General features: G+C 41.1%; 1 protein-coding gene across 1 annotated transcript in view; it reads left to right on the top strand.

Moving 5' to 3' along the window:
* trip4 (thyroid hormone receptor interactor 4) overlaps positions 1 to 25,883 on the top strand; it is a 71,086-nt gene extending 45,203 nt beyond the window's left edge. The window contains exon 13 of the mRNA XM_041940086.1: positions 25,517 to 25,883. Coding sequence (XP_041796020.1) covers positions 25,517 to 25,581 — 65 coding nt within the window. The 3' untranslated portion in view covers positions 25,582 to 25,883. The remainder of the gene's footprint in view (positions 1 to 25,516) is intronic.
* Positions 25,884 to 27,200: the final 1,317 nt, after the last annotated feature.

Here is a 27,200-nt window from a genome sequence, read left to right as displayed (position 1 = left end):
TGGTGTTTTATTGTTTTTTCGTGTATTCAGAGGAGTGCGTAGTTTGTTTTTTGTACTTTCTTATGTCTGTTTTGATTTTCAACAATTGATATTCATCAGTTAGTGGAGAAACAGTTCTACACCGTGTCAGTGGCCCCCCTTTGCAGACTTCTGTCTGTTGATCTGACCAAACTGTCTCATCCTACTTTTCATTTTCCTTTGCGTGTAGTCCAGGGCTTAAAGGGAAAGATGGAGCGAAGCGGATGGAGTCAGTGGGTTGTTTGAGTTGGATGAACTAGAACATGTATGGAGGGGAGGGGGAGGTAGAGGGGAACAGGGTAAAGAGGGCACGAGTGTATGTGTTTGTTTATCTGAAGCCAGTGCGTTGTGGGTGGATTGTGTACAATGAGAGGGATTAAGCTTCCCATTTTGTTAAAGAACAACAAAATAAAAAACCTATTGGTTCAACCGGCATATGGTTATACTTGACTTTAAGCCTCTTTTGGACTCACTCAGCTTGATCTGCATCAGTTTTTCTCTTAGACTCCGTGTTGTTTTCATCTCCTGTGTTCATAGGATATGCTAAATATCTTGTCTGTGGAGTGAAGCGGGGTCTCTTGAGTATTTCATTTATTTATACTCCAGAAATATTGGTATGAAATGATGCGTGTCAGTGATTTGATGATGCACGAATACATTAAGAGCTAAAAGATAGATATAGTGTACAGCTGAGTTAAGTGATGGTGGCTGCAGCTGTAACCATGGTGCACCAGGGATGGTGTGTTCATGATGGCTGCGAGCTGGAAGTGCTGAGGTTACCCTTGTGAGCCATATAATGTCACACACTGTCTGAGTAAACACCACACAAAGCTGTCAGATGTGAAATGCAGATTACGAGAATATGCTTTACTATGTGTGGCTGCTAGATAAATGACAAAGAATGCACAACACTGTGCGTGGAGAATATTTCTTTTTCATGGCCCAAGACATAATTCTCCTTGGATGATGCTCAAGAATGTTATGAAGGATGAAAAAGCTCTAAGAATTGTAGAAGGCAGCAAATTGCACAGGGAATAGAGGAGCCTCAAAAGAAAATCACTCCAGTGATTTGACTTTCTGTCTCATGTTGGATGTTTCACATCCATGAATTTTAATAAGTGTTTTTAATTATATTGCAACAGGTCAAACAGGGAATTCATTTATTTACTGAGAAAATGATTTCACAGTTTTTCAGTTGGTTGTGGCATAAGCGTATATGATTTAGTGCAGTGGCCATTAATTTAGTATTTGTTGCTCTGGCATCAGTAAAGCCTCCTTCTTTTTGCAACCTTTTTTCATTTTGTTTACCTTTATAGAATTCCAGGAAAATGGATGATAAATTCCTTATCTAATATTCATTATGTCTCCTGAATTTATAAGCAGGTCTTTTAAACAACTGGAAATGAAGCTGCAAGGATTAGTTGATTAATTGATTAGTTGAAAATAATTGATTTGTCTTTTTTTGTTTGTTTGTTTGTTTTGTCATTTTTCACACAAATATGTCAAACATTTAATGGTTCCAGCCTCTCAAATGTGAGAATTAATCACTTTTCTTCATCTTGCAAGCAACTATTTTTAGGTTTTGGACCGTTAATATAGAATATGTACTAGAATGTAATAGAAAAGAATAATAGAATATGTACACAGTAATAACACAGGTGTTGTGTCTGCTGATTTGAGCATTTTATTTAGATCTGCTTAAAAAAAGCTTCCATTCATTTTATGTTTTTGTATTCATGTTTGCTCTGTCTGTTGTGTTTTCCAGGAGCACGACACAGTCATTGTCAAAACACGTTAGACGATTGGTGCAAAGGTCAAAGGCAGTTTGGCTCGGCATCATTCGAACCATAACCAGTCCAAAAGGGGCTCATCAGACGCTGAAAATCTGTCTGACCCTCGGGTCAGGTTCATTAACCAAGCGCCAACCATATTTTCTATTTTTAAAACGGCAAGAGAGAAACATATAAAACCAGAACTGATATTTCAAGCATAATTTTCATTTTCACTGCATTCATTGAGCTCTAAGCAGCAGCCACTGACCACTTAGCAGTAGTGCTAGTAGTTTTTTTTTTTTCCAGCAGAGGTTTGATTGTAAATTCAGTGTGTTTGAGTGGCACGGTGCTTGAAAATGCTTTTCACATGAGATTGCCTGCTCTCCAGGGGGGTTGGGCCCTGGAGCCTCAGCGAGCAGACACAGAAATTAGAAAATTAAAAGACAGAATATCGTCCATTATGGTGTCCAACATGGTGAAAGACCACACACGTAAACTGAGTTACACAAAGATACGACAGACGCAGTGTTATCAGTTATTGTGCTGGAAGTTTCATTAATTGTTTGCCTCTATTGAATCTTACATACTAGGACTGCAACTAATAATTGCTTTTGTTGTTGATTCAGCTGCTGATTAATTTCTTGATTAATTGTTTGATCTATAAAACACTGAAAAGTGGCCTTTACAGTATGCTAGAGCTCAAGGTGACGTCAAGTCAAAAGTCCAAAACCCCCAAATATTTAATCGACAGTCCTGAAACTCTCCTTTTCTTTTTTGCCTTTGACTAAAACGATTCATCAGTTATCAGAATAGTTGCCAAACGCCCTGTCAATCAACTGGATTAAGCAACCAATCAATGCAGCTCTTTTCCATCCATGTGTTGGATGGTTGTTTGGGATTTTGTAGTGCAGTACCAGTAGCAAAACCAATCATCTGTATATCGCTTGAGGATGCAGAGGTAAATAAGCCTGTCAGAAAAGGAGAGACGTGACACTTGAATTGACTCTGGGAAGAAACAGAGGCTGGAAGTAACAGCGACTTCTTCCTCCCGGTTCAGCTCGCTCTGCAGCTATTCACTGTGTGAGCTCTTAAGTCTTTATCTCTCTCTGCCTCGCGTAACCCTCTTCACACTCCGCCTGAGAGCACCTGAGCTTTCAGGAAAGGACACATATATTTATACACAGACACAAAAGACACACGCACACATCCACTCCAGCTGAGCCCCTCTGCTTACAGTGGTGTTAGGACGGCGTCTTTCTCCCTCGGCTGTGGAAGTAGCATGATCACCGACGGCAGGGGACGGATATAGCCAGACGCCAAGAGATTTTCAGCTGAGAAAAAAAAAAATCAGTACTTGTAATGTTTGCAAACTAGACATTTACATAGAATTTTTCTCTCTTTTAGTGGCTTTAAATGAGAAAGCATTGTATTTGTGCACACATTGTGCTCTATGGTTGGGCAGGTTATCACTAAAACCTCCATGACAACAGTCTTAAGAGTAGTATTTGTTTTTCTCTTTATGATCAGTCATCTTAATTAAAGTCTTGGATCTTGTCTTGAAACCAAAAGTATGTCCTCTACCGTTGGCGTTCTTTGACTGCAGGCCAGAAATGACGGGGGAAAATCAGCCAATTTAGATGAAGGAATAGACCTCAGTTTAGAGAATAAAAGAAGAATTACCATAGCAAACATGAAAAAAGATCGCCTCTCAATCCATTTCCTTCTCTGCTGCTCTGCCTGCACTCACATCAAACAGCAGTGCAGCCTGAAAAGGTCACAATCAGCGAGAAACACTTTGCTTCTGTGAAATCTTCCACCTTCATTTTATGGCCTAATTATTTCAAAACAAATGTGAAACAATTCCACATTCACCACACAGTGCAACTGCAACGGAGGGAAAAGAGTCCACAGAGAAATGTTGAAAAGGTGAGTTTGGAGGGATGGCACTGAGGACAACAACTGAACCGTCACAGGAGGCGGACATGAAATTTTATTCATGCCTGAGGGGACATTGAGTTTGTGCAAGGAGCAAGATTAATACAGTCTTGCAGGGGAGTGTAAAATACTATATTAATCCATAAATACAATCCAAAAAAGCAATGAGATAATATAATCAAGGGGAAAACATCCTGCATGCTACATATTAGCACAAAATGCATAAAATACTGCTGGCTGAGTCTTGCTGCTCCAGCCTCACACCCACACATTCTCTCATCTGTACTCCACCTTTTCCTGCAACCCCCTCTCCTTTAAACATGCCTTCCTCTTCTTGCTAATTATCAAGTGTGCTGCCTTATTCCTCCAGCAGCTTGTTAAGCTCTCCAGGAGCATAGCTGACCCACTTTACATGCAGATCTGGAGGCTAAGACCCTGCCGATGGCTCCTTTCTCTCTTTTCATTGAGCCCCACAACACTATATAGATTAGAGACACTTAACCCGCATCAGATATTGTCTATAGTTGTCTCAGAAAACACAGTAATGACGACCATATTGTTCACAACAGAGAGCAGATCCATTTTAATGTATACAACAGTTGTGAATTAACATAATGTAGCAGAGTGGTAACAAGGGGGTTCATGTTTTGTAAATTTAAGATAAAAACAGTTGATCTGGGTTGGGAGACAATTAAACCATGATGTGCTGCATTTTTTAAATATTTCATCGCCTTCTTTTTTTTGCATTGAAGATTTTTCTAGATATTACAAAATATGCCAACACAGAAAATAGAGTGGCTATTTAAAGATGCAATTTAGAAGAATCAAGCTTAACTTCTTATGTATTACAGCTGGCGGAAGTCTCGCTTTGGTTTGCATTTTCATTTGGTGATGTTGTATTTGACAGACGGTGACTCCTTCTGTACTGTAGCTACAGCAAATGTCAGCTAATTACTAAATACACAAGGTTTTTATTATTAGTATAAAGTATTAATCCGGAAAAATCTAATTCGGAGTGCAAAAGTTTTTGCAGTCATAGTCATGATGCATGATGTCCTTACATATAATTTACTTTCAGATATTGAGCACCAGCTAGAGGTACTGTAGCTCGGGTCTAGTGCTGCTCAATTTAGTAATTTCACGCTCTCACTTTTAAGTTTTACCAAGATTTCAGATGTACTTTGCCCGTCTCAGATGGAACGCTAATATTAGGATGGCTGGATTAATGGTTAGTATGTTAACATGTTAAATCAGTTTTATTTATATAGCACAGATCTGTACAGCATGCGACACCCTCCATTCAGATTCAGGGAAAAGCTCCTCGTTCTTTGGTCGTAGTGTGCTACTGTCTGTTAGCATTAATATCAAAGCATTAATGAGGCTGATGGGAACGTGTCAGTTTTAGAGGTATCCTGTGATGAATAAATGTGCTGCATAAGTGGAAACTTTGACCTGTTGGTGGCGCTAAATGAAGTCGGTGGATCGGCAGTCATTAACATTCATCCTGTGTTTGATTGTGAAGCACTTTGTGGGATCGGCTCTGGAACGGTGCCATATAAATATACTGACTCACTTACTGCAGCGCATGAAATTTCGTGCCAGTTCATCCCATGGATGTCCATTAGTTGTCAAAATGTTTAATTTATACGAGTGTGGGATTAGAGCCACGCCGCTAATGTGGGTAAAAATCTTTCCTTGGACTCTCCTCCTTGTTGGACGTTCTCAAACCACTTCCAGTGCAGTCGAGCAGAAATGGCTCTGAATTGTATTTACATAGACGTTAAAATTCAGCTAACTAAATCACAACTGTGACATTTTTACGCTGGCAGCCGCACATCTTAGCCAACACATTTGTGGCTGCATTGTCCAGTACTGTCTGCCGAGGCTACTGTTTCATTATTTATTGAGCTTTGACGCGAAATGGTGAGTCCAGAAAAAAATATTTGTTTGTATATTCACTCAAATTTTCTGAAAACATTTGATCTCTGACGCTATTTTAGCCGTGCTAAAATTTCAAATTCCATATTTTGTCTTCCTTTTTTCTATAACATCATCAGTAGCTGTTGCACCTTTGGGTGTTTTTTTTTCTTCTTCTTACTGTTTCATGTGAATCAAAAATAAGACGTTTTCAAAGGAAAAAACAATTTTTTGGGAAACCACATGCACCCCCCCTGAATTTGGCCTAATCTCTTGTATTCCCTTCTCTTGTCACAAACCACCTCAGTATTTACAGAGACAACAGTGCATCCTATTAGCACTGTGAAGTAAATATCAGCGTCCCTGTCATGCTCAGCTTTGACACAGACAAGGCTGGAATATCCAGCTCCAATTATAACCCTGCTTGTACATCCAGCTCGTCACCGCCGATGCTGCCTGAAACGCTGCCTCAGTGCCTCTTCCTGAGGCTGCGCCATGTCCGATTCATCAGAATCAGCCCCCATTATCCCGGCTCCCTGTAAAAGCATGGAGTCATCCTGAAAATTTCCATCATTAGCCGTACCTCCTCTGCGTCTCCCCACCCCCACTCTTCAAAAAAAAAAAAAAAAAAGAAAAAAGAAATCAATAGCATCTGCTCCTGTACAGCTAGGCCTGCTTCATATCTGAAGGAGACAAACAGTGGGTGAGCTAAATTGATTAAGTATCAAGCTATTTTTAGGGATGATGATTCCTAAGTTTGCCCACATTGATGAAACAGTAAAACAGCACTGAAGCAATTCACATTGTTGTGATGATCATCTGCGGTAACTTTCCGATGAAATAAACACGGCCGTGTAGCCCATGCCTGCCTTAGCTTTTGAAATAATGATGAAAGGGCTTCAGCACACTCTGTATCTGTGCAGCGAGCATTTGTCACATGCCAACAGTGGTTGTGGGTAATTAGCGTGTGACACAGAACACTGCTAAGCTAACAAATGATGCATATAAGAGAGCTAATTGCATGTTGTGCCATATTTGCTGTAATTATCAACCCGGCCCACCTCCACAGCCACCCATGCTCTATTGAAACGTTAGCCTCTTCAAGTGTTATCGTAAAGCACGTGACAGCAAAGTGTTCATCAGGAAAGGGCTTTACTTCCCCCTGTCCTCTTCACCCGGCTGCCTCTGTTTATTTGCTCTGCATCTGTTTGAAGTGTTTCTTTGCCTGAACAACAGAGGGTTTCACTGGTGAAGGAAATGTTTGTATATGTACATTTAGGTTCAAGTAACACTACAGGTCTCCCTGAATTGTAGGAGGTTGTTGTAGCCATGATATTAATGAGTCGTATATATGCACAAGCTTCTTTATCAAGTTGCACACCTTATTTTGTGCACACCCATGTGCAGGTGCATTTAAACTTGGATGAATTCGTCTGTGTGCCGAGTGTCTGCCTGTGCGCATGAGAATAGCATGGCTCAATTTCCATTTTTATGAACAATCCAGTTACCTCTGTCAGGGAGACTGATGGAGAGAGGTCTGCTGGATCAATGTCATCGTGCCTCTGGCATGCCGAGGAGCGTGTCAACTGTGTTACTGCTTCCTTCGCTTCCACTCGCCCCTCCCCGACATACTCACACAGCACATACGATTACACTTTGTCATACATACAGTATTTTTCACAAATTCACATTCACTGCTTCCACCCACAGGTAGACAGGATGCATTTTGACATTTGACAGGCTCCTCGGCTTTTTCCTTCCCCTCACTTCACGGACAGCCAGCCTGGAGAGACCCAAACACAACCTTGAGCTAACTTAACCTTGAGCTTAATGAGCTACTTAACCAGACCCAAGAGATTCCGCTGATATTTGCTGGTCATAATGTTAGCCATGGGCGCTCAAGCACCTTAGCAAGAACCTACAAATGAGCACAAACTTGGTGCTAAAGCATTTGTAGAAAACTATAAACAACGTTGGTCACTTTTAAAGCCCCAGCTGTTATTATTTTTATCAGAACTGCTTCTCGCACCCACACAAAAACACACACACACACACACACACACACACACACACACACACACACACACACACACACACACACACACACACCATTTGGCGCAGGCTTTCATCCAGAGTAGTAAAAATTATGTGCAGTGGGAGTGGAGGCACTAACCCTGGCAGTGTTTGTGCTCTTCTCTCCCTATTGAGCTGTACAGCACCACATGGAGCACACAGATAGATAAATCCTCGAGCAGTGTAAGATTAATCAGAAATGATGGTGGCTATTAGACAATGTCAGGCAAATAAAATGTGCCCCCCCCATTCTTGTTGATTCCAGTGCAAGAACACAACTTGCCAAATTAAATCCTCCTCTGGGCTTTTATGATAAACAGCATGAAGATAGTCTGGCAAAGTGCAGCGTCTTTGGATTCAACTGTCAAAAAGAAGAATTCATCCCCGTCACATGTCTTGTTTCAGACATGTGAGGCAGAGGTTTTGTTCTTCTCACCCACTGAGGATCTTAAATATTTGAAAGACATGAACCATACTGCAAAGACCTTATGCTAGCTTTGTGTAGATGTCATATAATCCTATGAAAGGACCCTGCAGGAAAAAAACAGTCATACTGAAATACACAGAAATGTGTAGCGTGCACAGCCAAGGCACTGTTCATGTGAGCATATTCCAAAAAACCTATTCCGGTATCAGAGTTTGCTAAATTATTTAGCAAGGTGCATTAACATGTGTTATTTTTCTGAGAGTGATGCACAATCAATAATGAGAATCTATTGTGTTGCTCTCTCTGTTCAGTTGCTGCTCTGTTTGTTGCTTTTGTTCTCGTTTGTTGCAGTCGGTCAGATAAATCACAGTCAGACAGGGAAGAAATCGTAGATCCATAAATGAAGCCGTACTTTGTTGTATTCACAGTAATCCACCATTATTGCACACTGTTAACAGAGAAACTCTCTGAATGCCAAGTTTCCACTGTGGCCTACAGTATTTATAGTATACTGTTGATACAGTGTGCAGAGCCCAAAAACGCTGCTTTTTTGTAAAGGAATGTTTAGACTTTTTGGGAAATTCGCCTTTTTGCTGAGAATTAGATGAAAAGATCAATATCACAGAAGCCAATAAGCGTAGCTTAGCATCAAGGGAGAAACCAACCTAGATCTGTCCTAAGGTGACAAATCTGCCTACCGGTACCTATAAAGCTTAGTAATTATGGGTTGTTGTTTTTTAACCTTTGGGCAGAACCAGGGTAGCTTTTTTTCCCACCAATTCCACTCTATATTCTGCGCTAAGCTAAGCTAAGATAAGCTAACTGGCTTTAGCGATATATTTACCGTGCAGACACAAGAGCGGTATCAAGTTTCTCATTTAACTCCCGGCAAGTGAGCAAATATATAGCAAAATGTTGAACTATTCTTACTGAACAGAGGAAATCTTATAATGTTAGAATATCCACTGGTGACCTAATTACTGTACACTGTTTCAACAGAGTGCTGAGCCCCAAAAATGTCACTTTATTCAACTATTATTTGAATCATCATCTGTTTTGGTTGTTTATTTATTTAAGTTGGGAAAATATAATTGCATCCCTAAATTAGTTTTAAGGTACGTAAGGTGAGATACAGTGTTATATTTACAAAGTGTATTTAGAGAAGTTGCAATTGTTTTGAGGATTTTAGCGGGAAAAGGTAATTTTTGCATTTATTTTTTTGAAAACAAAGCCTGAAAATGTAAATGATATGATTCTTGCTGAGGTGTGTACCAAACAAACATGTTTCTCTTACGTTGGGCGAATATGATTTGTAGGCCGGGGCATCTCTGCAGCACCACAGTGCTTCATTTATAGTGGCATGTTGTGACACATTTTACCCATATCAAAAAATCACAGCTCCTGTAATTTGGATGTTAGGGTGATTGGCCATATCACGATTTCGATTAAATTCAATTTTTTTTTTTTTTTATTGTTCAGCCCGAATTCAGAGTTATAACAGTTTCTTTTTTTCTTAGGACTCTTGTTGTTTCTGAGGTTTACCTCCCACCAATGGATGGTTATCAAATGGCTCATTGCCCGCTGTTTGAAGTGAACATGTCTAGCTGTTGAGTCCAAAGGTTATATTACACACTATTTATGAATCAAGATACTACATGCAATACAGCACACATTTGCATAATGGGTTAAGGTGAGATGATGTGTTTCTTAATTTATTATGCACTAGTGCAGATATGCCCATATATGTGTACATATATATGTACAGGTATATACATGCACACATATGGCTGGTGGTGTCGCTGAGTGGCAGCAGAGAATGGCCTGCCTCACTGGGTCCTTTCCCCAGAGATGAGTCTTGTACTTGAGCTGACTGCTAAACAACAAGCACTACTGTACATCACTGTGCAGGAACAAAGCAATGCACAAAGCTTCCCATCTCCTGACCTTAAGTCTAGTGTGTGTGTGCGCGATTGTGTGTGAGTGTGTTCCTTCCACCGTGTATCAGTGTATGTGAGGAGAGAGTGCCTGCAGGGGTGTCAGCGGAGGTTTAAGATATTCAGCTTGCTGTCAGCACCGACACATTTCTCCCTCTGCACCGCTGCACAGATATGCAAATCCAGCCTCCTCAGAATGCAGAGCACCAGATCAGCTTCAATTTATTCCATTCTGCTCTCTCCCTCTTTCTGCACTCACCCTCCCTCTCTGTTCTTCTCTGCTCTCTGTATCTCTACCCCCCTCTCTCCGCTGTCTCCATTCTGTCTTTGGTTTTCTGTTTGGTCTTAGCTGCTCTGTTCATGGCATATGCCCCCACTGAGGAATTGTATGGAGGTGATTTCTACTGAGCAGCTTCTAGTCCAGGCTTAGTGCAAAGAAGCATATTCTTTCAATCTAGTACAAGGTGCAGGTACAAGATGGCCTGAGTGTGTGCATTTGAACACGTATACTCTTAAGTGTGTGTGTGTGTGTGTGTGTGTGTGTTTTAGTCCTGCTGTTGTCGAGGATTGTTTGTATTGTGCGCACGCAACAATGTATCTCTCCCTTCCCTCTTGTTAATTACCAGCGATAGAACAGCAACGGCCTACATTGCTAGTGGTGAAACACAATTAGTCAGTTGCCAAGCTGCTCTCTAAAAGGCTATCTCACCAACACACAGTGTCATCAGTAATCTAGTCTCAGCATAATCTAAATGCCAATGTCTATCCTCTGTGATCCGTCCCCGGCCCACACTACATTTACATTCTAATTAGATGTGGCCAAGGCCGCTTTATAAGGACCCTTTTTAATAACACGGCTGTATTCACCTTTTCAGAGTCCCATCGCGGCTGTAAAAAAGCAGGCTACACTTTATATTTTGTCCCTTTGACATTGTGGCTACTGAGGATTTAAGTAGTTTTTTAAAGCCCTCGGCACCCGAGTGTGTGTAGCCTGACAAGAGGGTTTTCTTGTCTCTCGAGGATGAATTGTTAATGGAATAGCAAGAAATGGAGACGCAGGGCCAAAGCTGGAATAAAACGCTAACGTGACACACATCGTACCGCTTTGTTCAGAATTAAGCATAAAGGACGAGTAATTGTAGTCCTTGTTTAACATTAATTTTAATAAAAGCTGAATTTTCGGAGTATTTTATGTTAGAGTTGTGGTTCTGAAAAGTGATAATGCCACATTTTAATTGCAATAACAAGGATTATATTCTGCTGATTGTTTTCTGGATTCACTGAGTGATATAACATGTCCAGATGTCTTTTCACTCTGACAGAGTCCAAAATCATCAGAAAATGCTATTTGAAATGCAGGGACGCAGCGCATTTGTGGCTTTTCGTGTCTGTCAACCAACCAGTTATTTGACTGTTTGTTTCAGCTGAAACTGTAATTGAATTTATTTTGAAAGCAAAAATCTCAGAGTTCAGAAACATCCTTGTGTCCTGAACAGTGAACTCTGCTCTCTCTGTCATAGTGTTTATGCAGTCAGTCCAGGTTTCACTCTGTTGGTTTAACATTGTTATGTAGGTGTAATTAGATGTTCTTTTTGTAATTATGCTTTATGAAAACGTACCTTTACTTAACTGGTGATGGATTTGACAGCTGTTTCAACAGCAGTTAACAGGGCTTTCAGACTGTTTGGAGTGACTGCCTGTATTGGGCTTTTGGTGACAAGTTGTTGTTCTAACAGGAAGATGTGAAACATCTTCTGGATGAATGCCCTCATTTTCACTCTTGTGATTGCTCCCTGGAGGGTGGTGAGAAGTCTGATTGGGGTACGAGATTGTCTCATCAGCAGCATTTTCATTGCAAACTGACAATGGATGATTTTTCCATCTCAAAAGATTACTGCGAAGACAAGATCACAAAGTGCATATCCATCAACAAACATCATAACTGAATGTTTAACTCGTTTGTACTTGTGTGATGTAGATCTAAAATTTTGCTCTACATAAGGCCCCTTTTTTTGTAACTGCCCTCCAGGATTGGACATGCAAGTGTTTTCTGATGTGATGCGCTATCAGCAGAGGGATCACCTTTTAAATGCCTTCCAAAACGACTCCAAACCACTGTTGCAAAAATGGAGCCGTTTTCTGATTTGACACCACGATGGTTACGACTGCAGAACAAGACTTTGCTTTTGAACGAAGCATTTGTTGTGTTTTGGCATTTGCTGAAACAATTGATGAGGACCATCTCATTTTCTGTATTATCTGATGAATTGCAGCCAAATTTACTCAATATTTTATAATATTTTGATGCTCAACACTCATATGAAATGAACAAGCGCAGTGGATAATCTCGCTTTTGTGAGTTTTGCATGATCTGACAATCCTGAACACATTGTTGTAGTTAAATATGAGATATGAACTGCTTTTTAATCAGTGCCTTACATTACATGCATTGTTACAAACAGAGAGCTGCTGGTTTTGATGATTGGGAAGCCTCAATTAAAGAAATCACAGTCACACTTGACCCTTCAGCGTTGGAACAGCTTACCTTGAGCGTGTTCTTCAAGGACAAAACTGAGAATCACTCTGTAACTTGAATGCAGCTGATAAGCTGTCAGATTTCTTGTTAAGCTCAAAGTTGGTTAAAACTGGCTTTCTGAGAGTCAAATATGGTTTGTGAATTATTCTGTGTGGTCTAATGAACTTAGAGCCTTCATGGATAATACATGATGGAGTGTGGTGATATAGGGAAAATGGAAATGAAAACAGAGTGCTGTTATCTTCACTTTTTGAGACATCTCTGAGTTCATTATTACGCATGGCCACTTACAAAGTGCCAAAGGTGTATTCTTGGTTGAACCACATTTACAGTCTAATATAAGCAAGCAGTTATATGGAGAAATGTACATTTAAAACCAAAATACATCCATTGTAATACTCCAGAAATATTGCTTCCCACAGTCTGTGTATCAGAATGTGCTGTAAGCTTTGTTTGTACTACACTGATTGACAAGTCTTGGAAACATTAAGGCAAATCAGAATCAGGACTGGTTGAGTTAAAATCCTAACTGCGTCCATGTCTAGTAGAGCGTAAAGCCTGAAGAGGGGATTGTCAGAATCGCCTGACGATCCAGTAAGTGATTTAAAGATTCAATTTGTTTAAGCAACATCCCAGAGTCTTTGCATTCTCTGCGATCTTTGTCAGACAAAGGGGAACATTAATGCTTAGACGCAGTTCTTTAGGGAAATGGTAAATAGATCCATAAAACACACAGAGTTCCTGCCTCTGATCTTAAAATTTATTTATAGTTTCAACAAGATGTGGCACGGTGCACAGATTTGATTTATTTTCATCTGTGCCGTTCATGTTGTCTCCAGCTGACTGCTCTGTTTTTGCCGTTTGTGAATGAAAATCAGAACCCGGTGGCCCTGACAATAAAATACACTTGAAAGGAACAAATAATAAAAACATGTGCTTTCTTTCACACCACATACTCACAGCCTCAGTAAAATTCACTCCAAAAGGCAGCATGAAGCGATGAAAAGTCTGATCGAAATATATTTCCAAAAGTATTTTAGTCAGATCCAGAGCTTTATGCACAAATATCTGCAGATAATTAGAAGAACTGTCCAATATTCCCCATGATGCTGTAACTCAATAACTATCTGATCTGCCGCAGCAGCTTATTGTAAGAGCATCTAAGAGAAGTGATTGATACGCTGAGAGACTCCAGTCCTGTTTTCAGGAATCACTCGTGGCCACAGGGGAAACTGCTCTCTCAGTGAGGAAACATCAGTAACTGATAGACCTCCTCAGTCATTACAGTTTCCCAGTAATTGTGCTAAAAAAGCCAGAGCCAGTCTTTCTTTTCAAACTGGTGATGTTTAACTAACAGCACTCTTCACAAGAAAGGGTCAGGCATCAATGGTGCTATGACAGAGTAGGACATGTAACACATGGCTTCCAGAAGGAAGATCCATCTGCTCATTCATCTGTATTCAACAGGAATGTGAGCAAACTGCAACTGGAGAATTTAAGAAAATCACTTCTTCTGCTGCATCACGTCATTTGTTCATAACAGTTTGCCATTTGGTGCGTCTAAAATCTGGTCGTGCGGGATTCTCATGCAGCCACTTTTGTTTCCAATTTGTGCCAGCAAAGTGAAGTGAAGTGCTCACAAGCCCTCAAAGCCAGACGCAACTTTAACTGGAGTTTATTTAAAATGCAGCGTCACCCAGGGAGTGTTTGTACACTTTACAGGTTAATTGTGTAACTTTTGTAGCTTTCGATGACCAGCAGCCATTGCTGCCACAAGCGGCAATTATAGGATAATGATAAATACTTAAAGCTAGGGCAGGAAATGTATTTTAGAGGCATTTTTGTTAGATCAAGCAATCAATAAATCAACTGCTCTAACAAAAAAATGAAGCCTCGAATCATCAAATCATTTCATTTGGCCTAAACAAAATGATTGGATGGCCTACCTTCCTGTCTACCTGCGTACCTGCTGACCTGCATGCACTCATTGCCCATGACCGGAGTCTTCACAAGGCGAGGCAGATCTATTGCTAAAGCTACAGCGAGCTAGTCGCACACAATGGCAGAGAGAATGCAGCAAAGCTAACATGCTACCTCGACAGCTGTGAGTACTGATAACGGCCATATTCATTGTAATAATGTTAGGTGTTTTCTTACATGTGAATGAGATATGAGGTAGTTGGATGTGGTTAGCGATGACGATGATGCACTGCGCTTCAGCAGCTAACCCAGCAGCACAAAGAACACACCCGCACCTGCCAGGCCAGGTAGCCGGTTCCTACCAGACCGCGTATGGCTGCAGCAGCAAACACCTGAGTGAGCTGAACTGAACAAGGTTGCGTTTTATCGCTCAACCTTTCACTTGCAATAAAATCAAATAGCCATACCAGTTTTCAAAAGGCATATTGTCTTGCCAGCAACCCACATTCAGTCTGCGAGCAATTTTGTTTATTGTGACTGAAGCACGAAGCTTCAGTCTGTCAATGTGCAGAAATCTCAAGCAGCCACAGAGTTTTAAACATCTAGATGATGTGTTTTTACTGCTTTAGTGCTGTGTTTCAGGGGAGCTTAGGGCGAACAACACCAGTGAAATATTACCGAGAACCCATGAAGGCAGCAAAGCAAAAAACATGATGAATATCATCTTCTTAAACTGACAGAACCGAGCTCCAAGCAGTTTTTGAAACATTTATCACATTTGGAGGACTGAGCCGACGCAGTAAACTTTTGGTTTGCACTTGCCGGGATATCTGATTGGCTGTTGACAGTCAGCAACTCCGAAAAGATCAGTCGCGTCCAGCATTCTTTGGCTGACACACTTTAAACTGTTCCCACATCAGCTGAGCTTCCTGGTTGTGCAGCTCCATAGGAAGTTAAGCACGAAATCCTCCACAGCCGAGTGACTACAGACGTGAGCCAAGACGTCAGGTCTGAGAGGAGAATCCTCGTCATCAAGTCCATTTCTTTGAGCATTGAGTTTGTGCTGGGGCCTATAAATATAATGTGACCATAATTTGACAAAATTGTCAACAGTAGCCGAAGCAATGATCATCGACCGTGTCCTCAAAAGTTTTGGAGGCTGAGCCACAGTCTCATTTAATGTAGGCTGATGTATTTGTTTTTGCACACACAATAGCCTCCAGCATATAATCAATATGTATACAGTGTGACACCATTGTCTAACTCTCAGTTCAAGCTCACGCAGCTGGATTGATTACTGCCAACAGGCTTCTTTCCCACAAAATGATCACAGTCTGTGCATTGTTTAGCTCTGTGCTGTGGGAACCAACAGTTATTAAGCCGTAGGTGTTCCATTATTCACGAGACATTTGTACACTATTTTGCCCAGGCTCCGCCTCTATCTGCCTCAGTTTGCAGTTTAGTTTGGCTCATATTTGCTGAGCTTACAGTTGTAGTTTATTCAGAGTAAAACATGCTTGAAGATCAAACATGTGCGAAGATACACGTTGATTAACCTGAACAACTCCAGTGTTATGATGAAGCAGTTGAAGTTTGCACCTCACCTAGAAGCCAGAGAACGCTGCAGTTAAGGACCAACGCGCTCAGATTTTGCCTGTTTGTCAGGATGTTTGAACTGCTAACCCTCCACCTATAAGCTTCTAAAGTCAACATGTACGCCAAACACCGAGTGAAGTGAAAAACTGCTTTACACTTTGTCAGCTGGAGGTGGTCTTCATCACTCAATTTCTGGAACTTTCTGAAACTGGCAATCTGTCACGCTCGCTTTCTGCAGCAGCTAGCCAGGTGCGTGCTGGAGAGAAACCAGAAACCAACAGCTCCAAAGAGGTTTTTTTTTTTTTTTTTCTCTAATGTCCTCACATTGCTACTCTCGCAACTATCCATGTTCATGGATAATCAAATTCCAAACAAAAGCCAGGAATGATGCGCAGCAATATGCAGACTCTCCCTTCGCCTCAGACCAGGAAACACAGCAGCCTGTGTTCTGCTTGTAAATGCAGCAAACGTTGTTTTCTGTATGCAGGTTATTGAAGTCTGCAACTTTATTTTCCTGACATGTCTCAAAGTCCAACCTTGTTCTGATTGAGTATACAGTCCACAGTTAATTGATCATTTGTTTTGCTATAATGAAATCCTTGATGTGCTAATGATGCGCTTTGACTGTACATGACTAAGATTGCTATAAAGGCATTAGCAAGTCATAAAATGAACTGGGAACACTTTGGTCTCCAGTTATAACCTGACATTTAATAAAGTGTTCACAACACAATATAATGTAGCTGTAAGAAGCTATAAGGACATTTTTAAGTGTTTGTTAATGTACAGTATTTATTTCAAAGCTAGTTAACTGTATATATTTATTGTCTGTTTATACGCCAGCCTCCAGTTATTGTTGTTGACAAATCCCTTAATGAACACTGAGTTCTGATTACCACTACAGTCTAATGTTTACATTCTGCTGCAGTATGTAAAGTAATAATGCTAAATATGGGGAGTAAAATGTCACCAGTGAATTTAATGGACAACCTTAGTGTTTTTAAGTGGAACAAAATCTGTTAAATCAGATAATCCTCATGGAGAGATGTGGGCAGATTATAATGCAGCACTTAGTGAGGATCGCTGATAAAATACATGTCACAGATTTTAACCAGCGCTTTTTTTCCTGAGGGAAATTTAAAATAGCTATTAATTATCACAAATCTTATGAGTCCAAGACCACATACTTACTCAAGCTGTACTCTTATACTTATTCTGAAAACATGTTAGATCAAGCAAAGCCAAGAAAACCACAAAAAGCTGGAGTCTTGCATGATGAACTGACAGCAGGTACAGTCTATGTTCTAGTTTGTGTGGTATTTTGGGAGCACTGATATAAACCAGTTATCACCATGTCCTCGCTGCTCCACATCCACCCACCAACCAGCACTACTTTTGCTGTCCTCGACTTGTCAGACACCGGTCCTCTAGCGAGTTGTGATGAACTGTCATGTGCGTGACTAAACCGGTTCAACAGCGCGCTGTTGGTTGGAGAAATCACTCAGCCATTACAGCCCCTCAGTGTCTGTGAAAACAGCTTCAGGCGGGGAGGTTTGGACCAAGAGATGGAGAGAGACTGTTTTCTCTGCAGTGGGAAGCATGGTTCACGCGTCTCCCTAACCCCTTGCAAACAGCATGCCAACACAAGTCTCAAACAGCACCTTCTCTATCCACTTGTAAATTCACCAGCTCGGCAGCGCAGGAAGGGAATGTAAATTAGGTGTGACTAACAGCAAGACGGGAATCCAGGCAGTTTTCCCCCTCCTCTCTTGCTGTTCTCCCCTGGCTACCGAGGGTTTTGTACACATCCACTTTCCCGCAGTGCTCGAGGCTGTCGGCTTGGTTTCACGTGCAGAATGACTTCAGCTGGAGGTGTACTAAGCTGAGGCCAGATAAGAAAAAGAAGATGGAAGGGCAGTGTTGCTGAGCTGAAATCAGAATGAAGCCTTTTTAAAAATCCTATTCGATTTATCATGAGCTGGAAGTCCTTTCACTCTATCTTCGAAACCATTGGACCAGTCGTGCTTACTGAAATATGGGAAATGCAGCTGCCACATCTGATTTCTCTGAAGCTGGATTGACTGCTACGAGCTTTGTTAGCATAGGTACACTGATTTCTTTTTATGTGATAATGGGTAAAGCTGGTGATATTTTTGTTATTGCAAACAAATCCCATAAAAAGACCAAAATGAACCATAAATTTATCTTAACCAGTATAGCCGTGTCGCCAAAGCCTGATACAGGCTATTCCTGTGTGCCATAGTGCTCCATTGTTGTCCAAAACTATGAAAAACAGATAAATGAATCGCACATTGTGTTTATTACAATGAATATGGACACTGTAGTTTAGTCTGAGTCAGTCCCTGCTACACCCCCCTGGTGCTGTAAATTCTCATGAGTGCACTCATTGTATATTAATCCACAGCTGAAAATAGTCCCCATGAAAGCAGTATTTTCTCCTGTTTTTAGCTCTGTTAAAAAAAGCAGCTGTTGTTGGGAATTACTTGACCTTTTAGCCACACTAGCAACGTGGATCTCGGGATGGCAATGTCGGCTGGCTGGACTGAAATATCTGCAACCATTGGATGGATTGTCTTAAACCTATATGTATGTGTATATACATTCATGGTGCCCAAGGGATGAATCTAACGACTTTGGTGGTTGCTTAACTTTAACGGTTGTGCCAGCAAAGCTAATCACATTCCTATTCAGCTGTACTATGCATTCACGGCTACTTAGCAATTATTAGCATACTAACAAGCTAGACTAAGAAGGTGAACATGGTCAACAAACAAGCCTATACATTAGCATTGTCATTGTGCGCATGTTAGCACGCTATTATCATTTAGCACAGAGCACTATGCAACCTAACAGGGCTGCTTGAGTGGCCGTAGACTCTTAGCTGTCACAAATGAAACTACACAGATGTGATCACTTTTTAAAATTGTCTTCGTTGTATTGAGAGACAAACAAACACATTGCTGGTTTTGGTCGATCCATGAGATTAACACCAGCCTTATCAACCAGACCCCTGAATGTGTGTGTGTACTGAAGATCCATCTGCTCATATGAGCTTTACTAAAAAAATCCAGATGTGTACAAAGCACTGGTGGAATATATGCCTTCCCGTCTATTCCTTGAAACAGTAGTTGAATTCAAACCATTAAATCCTGCCATTTAATTTCAGATTGTTCAAAGCTTTTTTCACTCTTAACTTCTTCCCACTCTCCAGGCAGTATACTGATAGACTTATTGTGGGAGCCCAGTGGGAGTCAATGTAACAGATACTGTTGAAGGTGCTACATTCAATCACAGAGCTGGTGGTGCTCCACTTTTAACTTTCCCTTTCTGTGTCATCATTTGTCGGCATGAAATTATTTCTTCATGTCAAAGTGTGTCATCAGGAGGTATATCAACATGTGGTTAAAGTCTATATGCATAGCGGTTCTAGCTTTATTATCCAAGTGCATTGGGACCAGTGTGTAATAAAAGGATAGAATAAAAAATTCTGCCTTTTTTATTCTTTGGTGCTTGACAGGTAGTCTCACAGAAGGAGAAACAGCAACCAGCCAATTATTCTTGTGATTATTATTGCAAGGAAGTGGATGGGTCTGCATGTTATTGATGTCAGGAAGGATGTCAATGGACCTCTATTTCAGTCTAATAGATATACTTTGCACTACTGCCCCTGGATTTTCAAGGGGTTACGTGAGTGCACTTTCCCTCACCGATGAGCTGTATTCTCCCATTATATCTAATGGGAATAGTATGCATGCGGTCATATTTGTGAATATGCAACAAGAGTGTCCAAGTGTAGTATATGAGCATCTGTGTGGCTGAGTGTGTGTTCAGCAGTGTGTTTTACGGTCTTGATGATGGAGAGCCAGCCCTCTGCAGACAACCTGTGCTTATTTTATGGCCTCCTCCCCAGCTGCAGCATGTGGGCAATAAACCTTTCTCCAGCAGTCTCCAAACAGTGCAGCAATCAATGGGAAATTATCTCAGCCAATCGATGGGCCAGCCTTTCTATTTCTCCCTCTCTCTGCCTCTCCTGCTGTCCTATCTGTATCCTTTCTCCCAGCACCCCTCCCTCTCTCTCCCTCTCCTCATCCCTTCTGTCTCATTTTTTGCTGTCTCTCTGTTTTTTCCACCCACTCCCTCACTCACCCCCCTCCCCCACTTTTACTTGCGTTCCCTCCAGCTCTCTGAGCGCCTACTCTGAAATGCGACAGCTCAGCAGCTCCAGAGCCATTAACAAAAGTCGCCTTCACCCATGGAATATGTAGCAATGCTGAATTGACTTCCCTGGTGAATATAATGAATCTCACTTGTTCATACAACCAGAAAGTGTTCCCTCTGACAGTTGTGACAACAAGGTCCACTTACTGTGCTCAGTGTTGTTGTCGCTGTTGTCCTTGGTCGTTTGCCACCGGCTGCCCAAAACCTCATTATTGCTCCATGTTTCACTTAAGGATGTGTTTTACTAAGTGTGGGAAATTGCCTAAAGGGCAATTCTCAAATTGTTTCCCTGCGTCAAAAGAAACACAAAGCGGTTTCCATCGTTCACCTCTTTAGGCAGCGTAAATATTCTTAAGTTGCTATGGCAACTGAACTGGTGTGACTGTTAACTCTCACTAAGGCTAAAACTCACACTCAAACACTGAGGGAACAGTGTCAAACAGTGGCTGCAGTCTATTGCACCACCGTGGTTAAGTAATGACTCAAAAATAACAATATTGTTAAACAGACAATCGTTCCTCATTGTGGTTTTCTGGACCCAACTGTTTTGATTCACTCTCACGGCTCTCATAGCGCAGGTTCGGCTCCAGCGGTCAGCTGTCGTCAGTGAAAAGCCTCTGAAAACCGACTGTAGGCCACCTGCCGAGGTTTTAGTGGCAGACACAGTTTGGTGACTAGCTGGTGAATATAGTGGAGCATTTAACAACTAAAGAGCCAGACATTTCCCTCAGGAGCTGGAGACAAAAATAGTTATTGTCTGATGTATTTATATTGATCTTACATTTGCCAGCTGGTGTGGACTGTGAATATATGCTAGTAGTGTGAATAGGCAACTGTTTAACAACTTTAAAAGGTGGTAATACTGTATGTCAGTGTTGTGTTTATAGCTTGTTATAGCTCTCACTGCTGATATCAACATATGCCGTAGCAACTCCTCCAGCCAGCCGGTGGCTCGAGTGAGACTAATCAAGCATTGCAAACAACTAAAAGATTTTGCAAAGAATTTTTCATTATGCTACGACACATATGGGGCTAACTGCGTTGACATTGGCCAGATGAGTTACTAACACGGTACAACTGCTAAATGCTCATTCCGTGAGTGCTTGTTTTGACTCATATAATCAGTTTGTTTTCATATAAGCTCATACTCAACATTTCACAGAAATGTCACCGCGTCATGACAAGAAATCCATCTTCCACAATGCTGCCTCTCGCTCACACAACGCCCAAGAGGAAGCAAGAATGATGCATTGCTGTTACGGTGGATTTATCATTAAAGTAATCTTGGCTAAACTTTTGGCACCGTTCACCCTGAAATTCCAGAGGTGTTTCCACGCCTAAGCAGCACACGCTCTTGGCAGAACAGACAGACACTGACAGCCATTCAGACAGACTTGGAAATGGTGAGCAAACAGCACTTCTCCTAAACACCTTGTTTATGCTTCAACTACCCACAGAGTTCAGCCATAACGTGACAACATGAGAAGAAAGCACAAGTGACAACCACCACCCCTGCCTGTCACACTTGTATCATTTTTTCCTCTGCCTCAGCCAAGGGGAAAGCAGCCAGCTAATGTGGTGGTTTGACAAGCGGGAGTCTTGTTAGGCAGAGAGACACAGAGTTATTATTTGCCTTGCAGTTAAGGATGGGGTCAACACAGGTTATCAAAACCCAGCAGAGGTTGTTGCACAGAAAAGGACAAAGCAGCACACCATGGTTTGTGAGAATGGACTCTAATGGAGGAATCTGAAATGTGGTTGATATGGGGAATTGTGTATTGAGAGAGCGTCAGAGTGTCAGTTACAGTAGATTATGAGGTCGGCTCTGGTCAGTGGCTGCAGGGGCTTTATTTGCACACCATAGCTACAAGCATTTATATAAATAGCAACTAGATAAAATCCCTCTTTTGGATTCTCAGCTGTTTTTATTTTTGTAAACGTTCTCATCTGAGGTTCACATGAGTTAGTGAGCAACAAATTCCAACCATGGAAATGTTCACAACAATGGAGGCTTCTGTGTTATGACTTGGAAATGGTAGCCTGCTAATCAGCAAGTCCATGCAGGTGACTGCAGGTGCCAGGTAGCTGGCTCAGGTACACAATCCAAAAGCATTAACGAAAGAATCCTTGACTGTTACATTCTTGGCAGACTAAGACACATGCACAGATATTAACATTCCTTGGAAACATCAATGGGGACTGCACTTAGAGACAATTGTATAGTGTAACGTTTATTAGTCACAACTGAAAGTACTTTAAATTTCCTGCATTGTTTTTATTATTCTGTTCACACCTGGTGCAATCATATCTTTTTGGTGGAGTTGAGACCGTTGTTGCGGGTGGTTTCAAATCAAGTTGGTTATTAGAGGTGTCCAGCAAGGATCAATATTAGACTCCCTACTATTTACTGTATGCATGAATATTTCTTTTCAAACTGATCATTGCAGGGGCCCTTTTTATGCTGATGATACTATCTTGTATACCATCACGCCTTCTCCAGGATATATATATATATATATATATATATAATATTGTATATTATATTATATTCTCTTATGCTCTTATTAATTTCAAGCTTGTTCTTAACTCCAAAAAGACTAAATGCTTGCTTTTCACAAGAACACAGAACTTTCTCAGAGCTGGAATGCCGATACACCGCTTGATTTTGATGAACTGATAAAGGAAAGTGCTTCTTTCTTGGCTCTGATTCTGGTGCTTGAACTTGTTTTAAGCCCCGGGTGTTCTTGATTTTAATTCATTTGTCCACAGTGTTGTTTCACTTGGTTTGATTTCGTGTTTACATGAGACATCATGCGACATCATCATCTGACTGAGGAGGATGAAAAACCCGGATCTGATTGTTAATGCACTGACTTGGATTGCGTCAGTATTCTGGCTGCTGGATCAGTATGTTTCCTTCAGCACCTTTTTTGTGTTAACTGACTGCAATGTATCCACATGAGGTGCATAAAAAAATCTTATTATTATTATTTTTATTGATTTGTCAAAGGCTTTTGGCACAGTTGAACATGTCACCTTGGTGGATGGACTCTACAAAACTAGCTTACGTGGGCATGGTAGCAAACTGGTTTTCAAATTACTTGTCAGCTGGATCAAAATGTGTCCAGTTTGCTGGGTGTCCTTCTTCCCTCGTCCCCATATCAAAAGGCATGCCCCAGAGTTCCATCCTAGGACCACTGCTGCTCTCCATATGTTAAATCATCTTTGTGATAATTGATCAAAAGCTACGTTCCATTTTTCTGTACAGTTCTCTATCACTCATCCCCTTCAGTTGTACAACCCCTTGATTTCCTGCAATCTGCCTTAGATGTTGTTCAGTCTCATTTAACTCAACATATGATGATGCTAAACGCAGACAAATCCAAATTCATGCTATTTTCAAATGGCAGAGTTCACATCTAATCTTCCTAAGATCTCAACTGCTCAAGGGGTTGAAGTTGAAATAGTTACAACATGTAAGTGTTTAGGTCTTACAATCAGAATTTGTCTTTCAAATCACACAGAAAACCTTATTTCCAAGCTCAAAACTTTTTCTTTTCTCTTTCTTTTTTGTAAAACTGTTGTTGGTAAACACAGTCTTTTTGCAGATGATTGCATTCAGTTTTTATTTATGTTGCACACAGCGTCCTAACTGTTTTGGAATCGAGGTTGTAAATATAAATCTGTCCTTGGGCTGGTTCCTTCTTATCTGTGTAAATAAATGTGTAAAACCCAAAATCAATATGGCGCTCTCACAATGTTGGTCCCCAGAGTTAGGACAGAATGAAGCAAAAAATCTTTTCCATGCCCTGCTCCTTCCTGGAATAATGGAAGAAGGAGCTCAGAGCTGATTACTGTGAAGGAATTAAAGTCAATTTTAAAGGTTTGAGAAAACACTTCTCTTGGCCTACGTGATTGCTCCTAAATTTGCCTGGAATTGTTTCAGACAAGAAGCATCATCATTTTTTTGTCCTTCACCTTGGCTTGTTTTGTGTATTACTTGGATATTGTGCTCACTCGTTTGTAGTTTGTGACAGTTGTATTTATGTGTTACACCGTTTTGTGAGTCCTTTGCCTCTTCTGCACATCAGGCCTTCTCCAGATCACCATCTGATTTTGATGACATCCAGACCTCTTAACAATTAGAAGGTTGTTCTAAATTCCCATAAAAACAACGTGTGCATTTCACAAGAGCACAAAGGTTTCATGCCTCTTCTGCCATGGAAATCTATTAGATACTGAACAGCATTATAGGAATATGATTATGTACCAGGATGTCCTACAAAAACTCCCACTGAACACCTCACTAAAAACCTGATCATTCAAATTGAATTTTTATACAGATAGTGAAGCTTTTGTCTCCTTTCACAACAAAACATTACACAATCCACTGTCCTGTCTACACTGGATTATGGTGATATTCTGTATTCTGCTGCCACGACCCTTTAACCAGCCATTTACTACAGCGCTGCTCAGTTCATTACTTGAGTCAGCTATCATTATCACCACTGTGAGTTATACGAAAAGGGTCTGGCATCAGCATGCCCGTGTCTTTATTTATAGGACCGCGCTATCTACTGCAGGTTGTTGAGATACTTAACATCCTCAGTTGAGTTCAAAGTGAAAAACCAGGACACGAGATCACAATGCAGTGACACTCCGTCCTCTGATCGACAGCATTTGTGACTCTTTTAATGAGGGCATGTGTGAGTTTGATGACAGCTTTGTATGACTGAGTTATCTTGTTGTAATATTGTATGCATATAAGTTGTATAAGAGGTGTGTTCACTTGTAGCTCAGTATTATTCTCTGTTTTTTAACGAACAGCATATGTTGTCATCCTTTGTATGTGTGGTCTTTGTTAGCATACTGGATGTACATCTATATAACTGAATTAAAAGACCCCGTATTTTGCTGCCAACAAAGCCGGTGGTCTAATCGCTCTTTGCCGTGGAATAAAAGGTCTCATTGGCCTTTTACCTCATCGTCCCTCTGTGTCTCGGTGCGCCTGCCTTTCTCTCCACTGTCTATCCGAAGCTGCCTCTAATCAGCGGGCCTTGAGCTCTCGGAAAGGTCACTCTGTCCCTTTTGATGGTGTTTTGATTCATCCCTTCCTCTTTTCTCCCCTTTCACCCCCTTTCTCTCACAGGGAAGCTGGAGAGTCACTACCATCAGGGTGCCAAGAAGGGGCTGGTCCCATCAGCTGCAGAGTGACTGCGAGGAGAATCTGAGGAGGAAAAAACAGCCTGATCTCACACGAGCATGGAAAATTATGTTTTCTAAAAAAATGGCCACACTCTTCTCTGGATTGGCTCGACATTTTATCGGCAGTTGTCAGTGCTGACACATTATCATTTCCAGCTCTGAGTGTTTAATCGCTTGCAGTTTGCGGTTTACGTGAGCAATATTGCTTAAAATAATGCAGTACATAGATTTTTCATCATTTAGACAAAATTCTATATTCTGTTTTGTCTGTATTTGATTGTTTGCAGAAATAAAATGATCCTGAGGTTTCATTTTGTGCGTCTCTCATTCCAATTAAAATTTGTCAATATGAGAAAAGCTTGTAAAACCCAGTGTAAGATGTAAATAAACAGAATGCAGTCACTTGCAGACGAGCCCATGCAGAAACATCCTTTATACCATCATGTGTTCACAAAGTGGTGAACCTCGCTCCATCCTCGCTGTGAACGACTGAGCCTTTCCAGGATGCTCCTTTCATACCCAATCATGATGCTATCACCTGTTATCAACCTGTTTACCTGTGGAATGACCCAAAAAGGTGTTTTTGGAGCGTTCCACTACTTTTTGTTGCTCCTGTCCCAACTTGTTTGAAACGTGTTGCTGCATCAAATTCAGACTTAGCAGATATTTACAAAAACCAATTAAGCTAATGTGGTCAAACATTAAATGTATTGTGTTATATATATAATTTTTCATAGCAACCATCACCCACTAGACATTAAATAGAAATTACTTAATTTTGTTTTAATTTAGCCCTCAGAACAACAGAACAAACATATTTCGCTGCCCCTGTCTCCTCCTCATCAGAGGCAGGCCTGTCCTTGCCCTTCTCACATCTAAGACCACATTTAGACCAACAGCGGCGCTGCATTAAAAACACAGCCTTCTCATTAATTTCAATGAGAGCATTGCATAGGCACAGCAGGGGCGGGGGTGACGCAGAGCGCTTTAGTTAAAAAAATGCATGGTCGTCAAGCAAAGAGCTGATCCTGGCTCATCAGTGTAATCCAGCGTCACCCGGCAACACACTGTTTAGACTAATCAAATACATGCATGTGCACATTCCATACCTCGTAGGGTCTAAACTTTAGCATTGTGCTAATTCTGTTGTTTACCTCACAAGCACTGAGTGGGAAGAGAGAATTATTGCTGCCATGAGAACTTTTCAGAGTTGTAAAATCCTGCCTCAAAGGAGTATAAGCCACCCTCAGACTCACGGATTTATTATTCGCCTTAGACTTCTTGGATGGCAGTTCATCTGCTCCCCTCTACCTGTAGCATCACGCTCAGAACACCCTCAGGTTTTTTTTTTTTTTTTGGATGCAGCACAGGTTATCTGACCTGTGTCTGTGCTCCATGCTCACCACCACAACAGTTTTAAACAGGTCTGACATTGCATGGTTTCTTCTAAGAATTTCAAATCTGCTTAATAAACCGCCATAGCTTTTCTTTTACTGACACAAAAACTTTCCTCTTCAAAATGCCTGTTTTCTTCTGTTCCCCTCTAACATCTGATGTCTTTACCTCCAATGTGTGCATGCACCGGCTCTTCCCTCATCCAGTTTGTGCTTGCGTTCTGTCCTTTGTAT

The sequence above is a fragment of the Chelmon rostratus genome, chromosome 1, assembly GCF_017976325.1.
Source record: "Chelmon rostratus isolate fCheRos1 chromosome 1, fCheRos1.pri, whole genome shotgun sequence".
In the NCBI taxonomy this organism is placed as follows: Eukaryota; Metazoa; Chordata; class Actinopteri; order Chaetodontiformes; family Chaetodontidae; genus Chelmon; species Chelmon rostratus.
Note: the sequence above shows the minus strand (reverse complement) of the source record. Positions and strands in the feature narration are given on the sequence as shown.